Here is a 14,384-nt window from a genome sequence, read left to right on the forward strand (position 1 = left end):
TGATGGTCTGGGGATCTTATGTAAGAATCTGACTTTAGTTTTGTCAAGGTTGTCCACTTTGGGTATGATGTCCATGAAAAATCTTAGCATGGCTAGGATGTATCCCGGCCTTGATATCCCAACGCAACTTTTTAGCTTTGAACAGGCCAAGAGAATTGACCTAAACCTAAGAGCTTTATTGCTATCAGGGACAGAATAGGCACCTGCCTTCATGTTCGATGCAAGAATTATGAAGTCTTGCAGGTGTCATGATTTGAGTGTGATCGAGGGCATTCCTGATTTAGTTTTTTTTGTACCTGCTCGTGATCCACAGTGATGTTTCTCTTGCATTTTTTCAAGCTCTATATCTTTTGTGCATCCTTTGGAGTCTTACATGCTGTTTTACAGCAAAGAGCTAGCTAATTTGCATCGACCAAAAGCTTTGTGGTATCCCCACGACAATAAGGTGGCTGTCAAAGAACAAGGGAAGTTGCCTACCAAAGGACCCATGAAAATTATAGTGAAGAGCTTGGGTGGCAAAGGATGCAAACTTCATGTGGATGCTGAGGAAATCATCTCTTCTGTTAAAGCAAAAGCTTCAAAAAAGCTAGGTTGTCATCTCTCTTTTGGAATCATTATGTGCTCTATTTGTTCAATTTGTTATCAGCTTCTTTTTACTTTCCTAAAGAATTTGCTTAACTTAATGTCTTAGGATGTCGTTTCATATTTCTAAAGACACAAAGCTTACTACAGACAGTTTATTTCTGTAGATTTCAAGCAATCCGAAGTGGTAAAGTTATTTTACTTGGGAAAGGAGCTCGAAGACCTTAGTTCTCTTGCTTCCCAAAATGTCAAAGCGAACTCTTTGATTCATCTTGTTCGTACAAAAGTACATTTGTTGCCAAGGGCACATAAGTTGCCTGGCGAGAAAAAATCTTTACGCCCTCCCGGGGCATTCAAGAAGAAATCCGAACTCTCTGCGAAAGATGGTCATGTCTTCCTAATGGAGTAAGTGAGTTGATTTTTTTTTCTTAGGCCCACCTTGTCCCCCCCGCTCAACCTGAGGAGGGCTTACTTGCCTGATGGTTGCTTTATCATACATCTTTATATTCTTACTCATACCTTCTTGTTTTGTTGTATGGTGTCTATGTCATGGTGGCAGTGACCAGTTTGAATTAATGTATGCTTTGTACTTTGCCTCTGAACTGTGTTTTGGGAGGTTATAATTATGCATTTTTTCTGAAATGTCAGTTCTTGCTCTATTTTATATTTTTAGGTTTACCTGGGTTTATTTGTTATCTAGTTAGAATTGTTGCTTCAATCTATATTTTTGCTTTCGTGTTTGATGCTTTATGGTGCATGGAGATGATACCATGCTGGCCTTTTCTTTTGGAGATTCTCAAGTTTATTGCCCTGAAGATTCAACAGAATAGTACATAATGACTTTTGTAATTGTCAGTTGGTGCCCATTCTTTTATTAATAATACTTGTTTACTTATAAAAAAAAAAAGATTCAACAGAACAGTAAGTGTTGTTATCTCTGCAGGTATTGTGAGGAAAGACCTTTACTGTTGAGCAATGTTGGGATGGGTGCAAGACTTTGCACTTATTATCAGAAGTCTGCCCCAGATGATCAAACTGGCTCTGCATTGCGCAATGGAAATGGAAGCGACAGCTTGGGGCATGTCATTGCACTAGATCCTGCTGATAAATCCCCTTTCCTTGGAGATATAAAACCTGGTTATAGCCAGTCATCTCTTGAAACAAACATGTATAGAGCACCCGTATTTCCCCACAAGGTGCCGTCAACTGACTATCTGTTGGTTCGTTCTGCAAAGGGAAAACTTTCCATCAGGCGCATAGACCGGATTGATGTTGTTGGACAACAGGTTTGCTATGGCAGTAGTCTTCCTTGATGTATCCCTCAAATACTTCATATTTGGCTTTTTCTTGTCTATTACCACTTTCCATTCGCTATCTCTTTCATGTTTCTTTTGCAAAAGAGCTCTATTAACAACCTTCTAATACCCATACAGCCTTCAGAGATAGGGGAACACAGCCTAGGCCAGTTCGCTAAATGGAATTTCTAACTCCTCCTTATCCCCCTTAATAACTCCCTTGGTAGGTTGGATAGAGTGCTTTTTTTTTTTTTTTAAGAAATCGATTTTACTCTGTGTCCCTTGGACAAATACAATCACTTCCATTTAGCCAGTATACACTACCAAATTGTCTTTGCTTTAAAACGACCCCCCAAAGGGAGCCTAATACGTCATAGGAAGTGAAGACACCCTACATCCCAGAATACAAGAGAGGCTATCTAACTCCTCTGCATTATCAACAAGTAGTGATTCAGATTTAGCCAAGTTAATCTTCAATCAGAAACTGCTTTAAAACAAAGGAATGTGCAACACAAGGAGCTATAAATCCTCAGTTATTGCCACCCTAAATATTAGTGTATGATTCTTGTAAATAAAAGACAAGGCATAAGAACCCCCTCATTGTGTTTCCCCACCAAGAAACCTAATAAAAACCTCTGTCCATCAATGCTTAGACCATTGTATTAGGGGTTTTCATTACAATTGCAAACAACACTGGAAACAAAGGCTGTCTCTGTTGCAGTCCACACGAGTTATAAAAGAACTTGTGGGAGTGCTATTCACCAAGATTGAAAAGTGCACTGTGGAGATGCACTGTGCAAGTTAGACTGAAAGAAGGCATATGATCATCTGGATCAAAAGTCTTACTGTATAATTTGAGGAGATGTGCCTTGGAGAGATCTTCTAGTCCAGCACCACCTTAAATCTATCAGTAACGACTTTTGCAATGATCTTGTAGAATTCTCTCAAAAGACTTCTAGGTCTAGAGTCTTTGGGTCATTGACCCCTGCCTTCTTGGGGACAAGGTCCAATAGACAAGCCCTGTGTAAGCCCTTTGTAAAAAGTGGACCCCACCATTAAAAAAATGTAAAAGAACTTTTTCTTTTTGAGTGAGACTCACATTTTTACAAAAGGTCTGCACGATACTTGTCTATTTTGGGCTTGTACCTAGCATTACTCTCTTGGAAAACCTCATGAAAGTTTCTTTCAGTAACTCCCAACAGGCTTAAAATAGCCATGGAGAAAACATCAGGTCTTAGGGGCTCTATCTCCATTCATTGATTTTACTACCTTGTCTAGAACTTTTTTTACATGGGCCATAGCTGTAGACTTTAATAGCCTTGATTTTTATGACTCTCTTGTCTCTATTGCCCACATAGATAGGGCGTACCATTGTATATTTTCTTATGTACTTGGGCTATGCCTATCATTATTAATAAAATTGTTTACTTATAAAAAAAAAAATTATTACCTCCTCAATCTCATTTTCCACAAACATCCATTACAACCAATTTGCCTCCATTTCCCCAATGTCTCGAAAACTTAGCCCTCAACTTAGGTCTCCAACTAAAATGTTCAGTGTACAACCTCTTGTAAAATTATCCTATATGATTGTTGATCTCTTTCTGGCTGGATACTTCTATGTTCTTCACATTCATAGAGCCTATAGAATTGTTCTGTCATTGTGAATTCTTCACCTGATGGAAATACTTTGTACTCCTATCATCCTCTCTCAACCTCAATGTCTTTGAATTTTGTCTTCAGAAAGCCCTGAGGGGTAGCTCAGCTGGTCTGGCCTTGGGTTTGCTGCCCAATGGTCACTAGTTTGAGTCCCCTTAGGGCCACTGGAGGTTTACCTGGTCGTTAACTTCAGGGCCCCATGAAATTAGTCGAGGTGCGCGCAAGCTGGCCCGAACACCCACGGTTATAAAAAAAAAAAAATTGTCTTCAAAAAACCTCTTCCTAGAGGGTAAGCCTTGCCACCCCACTACTAACGAACTCCTCCATCAACTTGTCTTCAACATCTAATATATTAAACAACTCAGATTACTCAAATTGGGGCAAGGCAAGAAGGGGATTTTGTTTCCCAAACAAGGGATGGGGCAATGGTTCTTCCTCACTTAGGTGTGGGGTGGAGGCAGGTGGTTATTATTTGGCAGAGAAGTGGAATATACCCTAGACTTATCCTGCTACCGTTAATCATTGAAAAGCCAAGATATACTGTTGCTACTTTAGGTTTCATCTGAACTGTGCAATGCCCACCACTTTCATTCTATCAGATCTTCATTTGTATTGACAAAAGCTTTTCTAGTTTCAAGATTAACTGATCTGGTTTAGTTGATTTTCTCTGCAGGAACCGCTCATGGAGGTGATGTCTCCTGGATCCAAGGCCCTTCAGACTTACATGATAAACAGGCTATTGGTGTACATGGCCCGTGAGTTTCGTACTGCTGAAAAGGGTCATTTGCTCCCCTGCATCCGTGCAGATGAGTTACCTGGACAGTTTCCTTACATATCCGAAACCATTATTCGGAAGAAATTGAAGGAGCACGCTAATTTACAGGTATCATACATTTTTCAGATTTTTTATTTGGGTTTTTTATGGACTGTAGCACTAATATCTGTGTGCTGCTTTATCATTAGATTCATTTTGTTCTACATGGTTGTTATTTTGTTTATATTCTCTACTCACCTAACCTAAATTATTCAAATGCATATGGACCATTCCAGAAGGGACCAAATGGTCAGTGGATTTGGGTTAAGAAGCGCAATTTTCGCATTTGGTCGGAGGATGAATTGAAAGAGAAAGTGAAACCTGAAGATGTGAGTTATACTATATCTCTCTTTTTTTTTTTTTTCTTTTTTTGATAAGGTAAATTTTATGATGCGAATGATTCTTATGAGTTATACTATATCACATTTGGCTTTTCTTATTTATTAATGAACAAAAGCCTTTCTTTTCCATAGAATGGGTTTCATCCTTCTTAGAAAACATCTTTAGAACTGCTCAAAGTGGGTGTTTGGACCTGTGATTCATCACTTGCATAATTTTTCTAGTGACAGTATTGGAATCTAATGTGTTTTAAATAAACCATACACAGTTGCATACATCAAGAGACTGTTGTCAATGAGGATAAGTGGAACATTAGTCCTATGCATTCCTCTGATAGTAATCTATAATAGTTCATTGACTTTGTCCACTTCATTTTACACAGGATCAGCTTCTGCTTGGCAGTTGTTTGTTTTGATTATTTTTAGAATAAAGATCCTGACATTTGTTTCTAAACTTTTTTATGCTTAGGTTTGTGCCTATGAAAGCATGCAAGCTGGTATCTACCGGCTCAAACATCTGGGAATATCAGGGGTATTGCCTACTTCTATTTCATCTGCAATGAGTCGGCTCCCTTATGAAGCTATAATTTTGGCTGCTGCATCACACATTGAGAGGGAGCTCCAGATAACTCCATGGAACTTGAGTAGCAATTTTTTTACCTGTGTAATTCAGGTAAAATATGTACCTGATTTTGTGATGTTGGTATGCCATCTCTGCTTATTATGTGTTGGAAGCAGGCGGTGCTACTTATTATGCTTCTTTTTTGATATTTGACCCTCAAAAGACACCAACACAATGGCTAACTATTTTAACATTCTATCTTGTTGAAGTTGACGTGATGTATAATGTGCTGCTAATAGAGTTTGTGATGTGTTAGCTGAAAACAAAAATCTAGAAGATTGTTGGTAGATTAATTACAGAATCCATATGGTCTCTGGGCAGATTTTTTTTACATCCCATCTTGGCCTTTGAAATTCGACTGCCTCACTGATTTCTCTTGCCTCCAGGAGATGAAATGGGTTTTATTTTATTTTATAAGTAAAAATTTATTAATACCAATAGGTGGAGCCAAGTACACTGGATGTATACAAAAGAAACACCTAATTGGGATACAGAAAAAGATACAAGGAAAAAAAGAACATAAAGCCCATCTAGAAAAAAGATCCTAACCAAGCCCAAGCCCAAAGACGTGCCTACCCCGAGCTCTCACCAAACCACCACCAGTGCACCAATGCCTATCCCACCAAACCAGGTTTTGCTCATACACCAAGCCGTTGTAAAATCCCCAACACACTCCTCAATACTTGTAAACTCCGAAGGAGCCTACTAGAAATATACAATTGGTTCTGTCTTCCCTCTGATCCTCCCCCGACTTGGGCTACCTCCCTTAGCATCATAGTTGATTGCCCAAGTAAGACGCTTTAACTCTCTGCTCTTCTTAGATCTTGATTTTGTTCCAAGTACATGACCCGCCTCTATTGCAGTGAGTAGTGCTGTGGATTGATCCTCTAATCCTCCTCATGTAATCCCTACGCATTGTTGTATCTCGTTTACCTTTTTCAAAACACAATCCGATTATGAATCCGCTTCTCCTTTTGACAACTTGTATGCTAGGGTCCTTTGTGTTGAGGTTCAGTTTTTTTTCAGGTTGGCTGGTGCTTGTTACTTTATTTGAGAGGTGAAATCCTAGTTTAGCTGCTTTCTGAGGGAGTTCTTATTTTTTTTATATGAAAAAAAAATCAGGAAAAAGTCCCACACTGATTTTACTCTTATTCCTGACTCAGCATGGAAATAAGTTCTTTTTATTTACTTCATGTGTACTTGGACTATGCCTATCTGGTATCAATAGAATTTCTTGTACTTATAATATATTTCGGATAAACTTTGATAAGAATGATGTTTCTGTGTTTTGCACTGCACTAAACTTAGTCTTTTCTGGGAAATAAGTTCTTACTCCTTTTTCTTTTTGGCACTCTAAATATGCAAGAAATTGTTTCTTTGGGCGAGAAGGGTGCCACTATTTCATTGTGAACCATCACAGTTTGAGGGAATTAATCTTCTTCAGTTTTGGTAGAGAGTCTTAAACTTAAATGATTGTTGTGCTTTGCATGAAAACATATTTTAAGTTTCAGAGTATAAGCATGCACTTGGTGCTTGATTCTTTTAGATTATTTGTTATGAAATTTAGATGGGAGTAGTGCAAGGGCTGAAATTGTGATGTCAACAACTTCATATATTTTTGTGTTGGCGATAATGTATTATTGCATGAAAATCATATATAAATTTTAGGTGGAGGTTTTATGGTTCTCTATCATTCAAATCCTGTAATTTCCCTTAGGGTCGTCTTGATGGGTAAGTGGTTCTGCTCACATTATTGGCTGAAATTTAAATCCCCTAACTAAACTGGCACTTAGGGTGAGAGAGAACTTTGGTGTCCAAGGTTTATGTATGTCCTGGCACAATAGAGGATGTAATTGGTTACCATGTGGATAGGGCTTATTCTTGTATATGAAAAAAGAACCATGCCCACGGAATTAAGGTTTTATTGTTTTTAAATGAATTTCGTTCTTTTTTCCTTTTATCTGTTGTAGGGCAAAGAAAATATTGAGCGTTTAGAAATTACTGGAGTTGGGGATCCTTCTGGTCGTGGCCTAGGCTTTAGCTATGTTCGTACTGCTACAAAGGCACCAATGCCAAGTGCAATGATGAAGAAGAAAGCAGCTGCTGGTCGAGGAGGCCCAACTGTTACCGGAACAGATGCTGATCTTCGTAGATTGAGCATGGAGGCTGCACGAGAGGTATGTCACTTACTGAATCATTCGCTGCTCAGCTCATTAAGCTTTTCCGGAAAGGGTGCCCTTGTTTTCTCAAAATTTGTTAAGGTTCCGAAAAATAGAAAACTTTTTTTTTGATAAGTAATCAAAGATAATATATTCATAAAAATAGGCAAAGCCCAAGTACACAGGAAGTATACATGAAGAAGTGCCTAGTTAGAAGTTACAAAAGAAAGAAGAAGATCATGGATACTAAGACCGTTACAAACTATGGCCCTCGCCCATGAGAACAATAACTTAAAAAATACAACTTTTAGCTCTTCCAGTGTTCTCTCCTGGTCTTCAAAGCTTCTTGCGTTTCTTTCCCTCCAAATACACCAACACAAACATATTGGTACCAACCTCCAAATTGCCGCTATTTGAGCATTGCCGTATAGTCCTCTCCAGCTTGCGAGAAAATCCACCAATCTACACGGCATAACCCAAGACAATCCAACCCTTGAGAAAAAATCATCCCACATGCCCTTGGCCACCTCACAGTGTAAAAGCAGATGATCAACTGACTCCCCATGCTTCTTACACATACAACACCAATCTAGGACAATAATCCGTCGTTTCCTCAAATTATCTATAGTAAGGATCTTGTCCAACGATGCAGTCCAAACAAAAAAGGCTGCTTTTGACGGGGCTTTCGTCTGCCAAATTCTTTTCCATGGATACATAGACTTACCGGGGTTCGTAAGCTTTTGATAAAAGGATCTGACAGAGAAAAGACCTTTATTAGAATGATTCCAGAGCATCTTGTCTCCGGTGCCCCCTAAAATGCTTGCAGAATATAATACCGCAAAGAACTCTGTAAAAGGTTCCAACTCCCAATCTTGGGCTGCCCTAGTGAAGTCAATATTCTATTGCGGGGTGCCATTTGAGAAAACTGAAAAATAATAAATGATACACTTGCTACATTATCCATGTGTCGGTCACATTTATGTACTCCAATATCCAACTTTATTTGTAGACACCATACCTATGGTTAGTACTGCATCACACAATCCACAAACATTACCTCACCACTTTCTCCAAAATGATCTCCAACCAGGTTAAAGTGTAATAGACTGTACTACTCTTTAAGTCTCCCCGATCTTTGGACTATATGATGTTTTAGTAGTCTAAAGATTGGTGAGACTTTTTTTTTGTTTAGTTATAAAAAAAAAAGGTCTCACCGATCTTTAGACTTCTAAAATAGAAAATACATTATCCTGAAATTCTACTAAAACATCATATAGTCTTGGGCAAATTACACAAAGAGGTCTGGGCAAAAAGACCTTTGGACCACCAGAAGCTCACTAGCGTCTGTTTGTTCAGAATCCGGAAGTTACCAAAATATCATTGTATACTATGAACCATGTAAAATGAAACAAGCAATATACTAAAAGATTGGTGGAGGGGTTGTATTAAGGAATGACCTCTTAGCAAAACATAGGCATCTTCAAGGCCTTGTATTTTGCACTAAGCATTGGATTTTATTTATTTTGAATCTACCTACTATATATATTAAAACCCTTGCAAAGCACTTATTTTATCGAACTACCCTTACAAAACCACGTCATTTAATTTCCTATCCATGCAGTGTTTCCCATTTTGGGGATATCACAGAACTGTTGCCATCTTTTTCTCGTTTCTAAAACCCAAGTAATGGTAAAGAACAATATATTTTCCTGCTCTTGTATTGATAAGAGGAACATGCTGGTATGACCAAGTTCTTGCAATCTAAAAGTTGAGTAATAGTTGTGGCATTCATACTTGTAATTTCTCTACGCTATATTAATTTCCAGGTTCTTTTGAAGTTCGATGTTTGTGAGGAAGAGATTGCAAAACTGACTAGGTGGCATCGAATTGCTATGATACGCAAGCTTTCTAGCGAGCAAGCTGCATCTGGGGTACAGATTGATCCCACAACAATCAGCAAATATGCACGTGGCCAGCGAATGTCCTTTCTTCAATTGCAGCAGCAGACAAGAGAGAAATGTCAGGAAATTTGGGATCGACAAGCTCAGAGTCTTTCTGCCTTAGATCATGATAATGAGAGTGACTCTGAGGGAAATAGTGATTTGGATTCCTTTGCTGGGGATTTAGAGAATCTTCTTGATGCAGAGGAATGTGAAGAAGTAGGGAACCAAGAATCCAAGTATGACAAAGCAGATGGTGTTAAGGGGCTTAAAATGAGAAGGCGCCCATCCTTAGCTCAGGCAGAAGAGGAAATGGAAGATGAGGCAGCTGAAGCAGCTGAATTATGCAGGTTACTAATGGATGGTACGTATATTTTAGTCCCACTAAAGGAGGAACAGTGATTTAGTCTCTCCTTATTTACTTTAGAGGAGCTTTTATGAACATCTGTGAGTGAACCCTTTTGCTTTTCTGAGCTTTTGCAGTCATGGTAAATCTGCTGGACCAAGAAAATTTTAATGGGAGGAATATATTCATTCTTGGACTTTTTTCCCTGAACCAGGGGCATTGGTTATGCCTTTCTTATGTGTATCAAGTATCTTGATGCAGTATTTAAGTTCTTATTTTTAATGCAAGAAATAGATACTTCTTTTACCAAAAATTCACTCTAATTGTGCAACTTTATGGCATGTCTCTAGTGATTGTTGTGTTTTTTTTTTTTTTTTGTAAGAGTAAATTTATTGATATGAATGAAATAGGCATATCCCATATACACAGGAAGTATACAAAAGAACACCTTAATACATTCTAACTAGTGATTGTTGTTATTGCATCAAAACTCTACATGTGATACATGTTTTCCCTTGATTTTTTTTTTTTTTTTTTTTCTGCAGACAATGATGGTGTGAGGAGGAAGAAGAAAAAGACAGGAGTTGTAAGGGAGGAAGCAGGCTTGGCTTTGGGCTCACAACCAAGTTTTAGTTTTGAGAATACAGATCGGATCAAGAAAATCATTGGTACCACCCAACCCGATGGTTCCTATACTTCAAAGGAGAATTTAATTAAAGATATAAAGGAGGTAAGAATACACATTATAGTTTAGCTTTTCGTGCATATTTATTTTAAATCATCTGTTTTACTCTCATATGAAGGTGTTGCATTTCTTGTAAACCTCTGCATGTTAAGTTAGATTTGATGATGATAGATAGTTCTGTGTTTTGGTGGCAGGCTGAAAATGTTCTAATGAAAAGAAGCAAGTATGGAAAGGTGAAAGCAACGAAAAAGAATGATATCACAAATATAGGTCTAGTCAGCAAGAAACTTAAAATATCGGGAGATAAAGTCAAGGCAAGTGACCTCATCTATCTTCATTTTTTTTTTAATCTTTGGTGTCATACATTATATTTGTGTTTGTAGTTATCTCTTGCTTTTAATTGTGTAGAAATATGCTATCAATAAAATCTTATTTACCGATAAAAAAAAATTATGTGGAAATATGATTGTTAGGTCCAACATGGTGTTGATTAGGACTGCAAATGGTCTGGTCCGGCAATGGACCGAATATTTTCGGTCCATCATTTTTTCGGACCAGACTGGACCGAACACCCAAAGGGACCAGACTGGACCGATAGTTATCGGTCCGGACTGGACCCTCGGTCCAGTCCAGTCTGGTCCAGTCGGTCTGGCCTAATTTTTATTTTTTATTTTTTTAAATAATTAATAAAAAAAATTATTTAAAATATTAAATTAAATTAAGTGACTTATTAATGTGGATTATGTAACAAACTTAATAAAAAAATATTTTATATGGTCAATGGTAATAAATTAGATGAAAATTATATTATTAATTTATATAATTACTATATAATTAACTAATTGATATTATATATTAGTATTCATATTTAAAATTTTATATTGTTAATAGTGATAGGTTAGATGAAGATATATATTAAATATTGTTAATTTATAGAATATTAACAAGTATTAATAATATATTTACAAATTTATATTGTTAATTGTACAATTATTATATATAATATATATTTTTTATTTTTCATTCGGTCCGGTCCAAAAAAACCCTAGACCGTGGACCGGACCGAAACTTTTCAGTCCTCTAAAATGTGGACCAGACCGGACCGGTCTAAGTCTCGGTCCGGTCCGGTCCAGACCGAAACGGTTGGTCCGGTCAGTCCGTTCGGTCCGACCGGACTGTTTATCACCCCTACCCCTAGTGTTGATAATAAAAAATAACAATGCTGGGGGAAAGTTTAATATTAGTAACCCCTAGGGGTTGGATCAAGTGGTAAAGGCCTTGGGCTTGGAGGTATGCTCCCCCTAGGTTTAAGGTTCAAATCCCTTTAGGTGTTAACAATCTCTAGGGGCCATCGGACTGGGGGATTTTCCTCTTGAATTACCCGATGTGCACTTGCGGGAAACTCCTTGCCAAGGGCCTGCGCACCCCCGGGATTAGTCAGGACGCTGTACCGGACACCCGGTGCCAATAAAAAAAAAAGTTTAATATTAGGTTTGTCAGGAATTTTTTAACAAATAGGTAGACAACATATGGCATAATTTGTGACATGATAGAATGGCAGAGAGGTATATATGTGTCCAATCCCGATTGGCTAATGAAGATCCATGGATGTCCTCTGAGTGGATGGAAGATTACAGATTTTTACAAAACTGCTTTGAATTGACAGGAGAGTGCATAATTTTTGTTTGTACCGCGCATCTGTTATGAAGGACAATTTGATGTGCGACTGTAACCTGAAATTGCATGCTTATTTATGGGTGGTGCTCATAACATTTCCTTCAGTACTCCATCTCATGACCAAAACATCTTAATTTACTCCTGACTGAATTCAGGTCTTTAAGGAGAAGAAGTCAGCAAGAGAGAGTTTTGTGTGTGGGGCATGTGGTCAGGTGCGTAAATATCAAGTTATTTTAGAGTTTTTATGATGTTTTAAAAAAGTTTGTGTGTGATAGTTCACTTTTTGATGACCAGCTTGGCCATATGAGGACAAACAAAAACTGCCCCAAGTATGGGGAGGATCTAGAAGCAAACCTTGAAACTGCCGATCACGAAAAGGCATCCATAAAGTTAAAATCTCTGGATCCCTCTAGTCAGTCTCAGCAGAAACCTCAGACAAAGAAGCTCATTGCAAAAAGTGCAACAAAAATTGCTGTGGTTGAAGCTCCGGAGGGCGAAAAATCTAGTTTGAAGGCAAAAGTTCTTCCGGTGAAGTTCAAATGTGGTTCCATCGACAAGCTTTCTGATAATCTCGCTGCTGAAGTGGCACTGAGTACAGACCAGCCAGTCGCTTCCAATTCTGAAACTGGGAAGTCCATTGTCAAGGTTAACAAAATAATAATTCCTGGCAAGATGAAACCTGACGATGCAGAGACTCCTAAGCCCTCTATCGTAATACGACCACCGACAAATACAGCTAAAGATCAGCCGGAATCTCACAAACGCTCTGTTGTGATACGGACACCAACAGAAACAGATAGGGAGCAACCTCAGAAGAAGATCATAATCAAGCGGCCTAAAGAGATTATTATTGATGTGGACCAGGTCAGTCAGGATGGAAGTACTGGCATTGAGTACAGGAAAACTAAAAGAATAGTTGAATTGTCCAATATTGAGAAGCATAGAAAGCAGGAGAATATTTATTTGGCTGAGGAATCGGCAAAAAGGAAAGCTAGAGAGGATAGAAGATGGCGGGAAGAACATGAGAAGCAGAGAAATGAAGATAGAATAAGAGAGGACAGGGCAAGAAGGCTATATGAGGATGAAATGATGCTAGAACAAGGAAAGTTAGCTGAGATTAAAAGATATGAAGCAGCAATCAGAAGAGAGAGGGAGGAAGAAGAAAGACAGAAAGCAAAAAAGAAGAAAAAGAAGAAGAAAAGACCTGAAATAAAAGTGGAGTATTTAGAGGACCCTAGAACAAGAAGAAATGACAAAAGGATGCCAGAGAGAGACCGGAGCGTAAAAAGGAGGCCTGTTGTTGAGCTGGGAAGGGATGTTGCAGAGATTGCCCCATCAACAAAGCGTCGTAGGGGAGGAGAGGTACTGTTCTCATTGATGCCTTGGTCTGTTAATTTCTTATGTGCATGCTTCTCTCTCATATGCCGCTTTTTTCTATTACCAGTTATAGCAGTTCTTATATATGTGCTATACTCTCTCAGCTCCTAGATGAACAGTAGAGGGACAATCCTTTTCAATCGGGTGTGGATGCAATTTTTGTTCATCTTGCCCGTTGAAGAACATCTAGATAGCTTCAGGACTGAGACTCTTTTTGATGGAATTATTTTTAGATACTAACTTAATTATGAGTGACTCACCGCTACTGGGTGGGCTTGGATGCTATTGAAATGGGTGATGAGGTGAACTCCAGCTTGACTGTGGCTGAGAGAGAGCAGGTTTAATGATCCTCTCTCCCTCCCACCGAAAAACATTTTAAGTATCCTTATGAGGGTTACTTGCATTCTTTGTAAGACACCTTTTCTGGGTCTTATCTCTCAGTGTGCTGCAAAATAAACTTTGACAAGAGCTCCAAAAGTACGCCATCTATTTCACCACTGCAGTTAGCAGCCACCCTAAGTTGATAGGCTTTGCTAATTACTCTCGACAAATATCACCAAAGTTTCTTCACATTAACTCTCCTAATTTTTTGGAGTTCAAGACTGAAAAAAGCCATTTTTCCGAGCTACTGCTGGATGTAGGTATGGATCTGGGTTTGTTGGACGTGTCTATTAAAAAAAAGGGAAAAAAGGAAGAAGAAAGAATCAAAAGAAAGGAGAAAACGGATATCTAAGTTTATCAAACTGCAGTTTTATTTTTGGATCATGGGTTGAATAGTTAATGATGAAATCATTGATCAAACTCTTCTCACAGCCGTTTCTGGTGGACAACAATAATAATGACAATCATTAACAAAAGAATTATAAAAATAATAGAAATAATAATGGTAT

At 38.2% G+C, this 14,384-nt stretch overlaps 1 protein-coding gene across 5 annotated transcripts in view; it reads left to right on the forward strand.

The window, feature by feature from the left end:
- LOC109010417 (transcription initiation factor TFIID subunit 1) overlaps window positions 1-14,384 on the forward strand; it is a 32,510-nt gene that overhangs the window by 17,273 nt on the left and 853 nt on the right. For all 5 annotated transcript variants that reach the window (XM_018991248.2, XM_018991250.2, XM_035684533.1 and 2 more), the window contains 12 exons: window positions 388-590; window positions 750-987; window positions 1,526-1,868; window positions 4,210-4,419; window positions 4,587-4,679; window positions 5,158-5,361; window positions 7,281-7,487; window positions 9,296-9,773; window positions 10,301-10,485; window positions 10,635-10,754; window positions 12,273-12,329; window positions 12,412-13,479. In XM_018991248.2, coding sequence (XP_018846793.2) covers window positions 388-590; window positions 750-987; window positions 1,526-1,868; window positions 4,210-4,419; window positions 4,587-4,679; window positions 5,158-5,361; window positions 7,281-7,487; window positions 9,296-9,773; window positions 10,301-10,485; window positions 10,635-10,754; window positions 12,273-12,329; window positions 12,412-13,479 — 3,406 coding nt within the window. The remainder of the gene's footprint in view (window positions 1-387; window positions 591-749; window positions 988-1,525; window positions 1,869-4,209; window positions 4,420-4,586; window positions 4,680-5,157; window positions 5,362-7,280; window positions 7,488-9,295; window positions 9,774-10,300; window positions 10,486-10,634; window positions 10,755-12,272; window positions 12,330-12,411; window positions 13,480-14,384) is intronic.

This window comes from Juglans regia, chromosome 13, assembly GCF_001411555.2.
Source record: "Juglans regia cultivar Chandler chromosome 13, Walnut 2.0, whole genome shotgun sequence".
NCBI classification, from domain to species: Eukaryota; Viridiplantae; Streptophyta; class Magnoliopsida; order Fagales; family Juglandaceae; genus Juglans; species Juglans regia.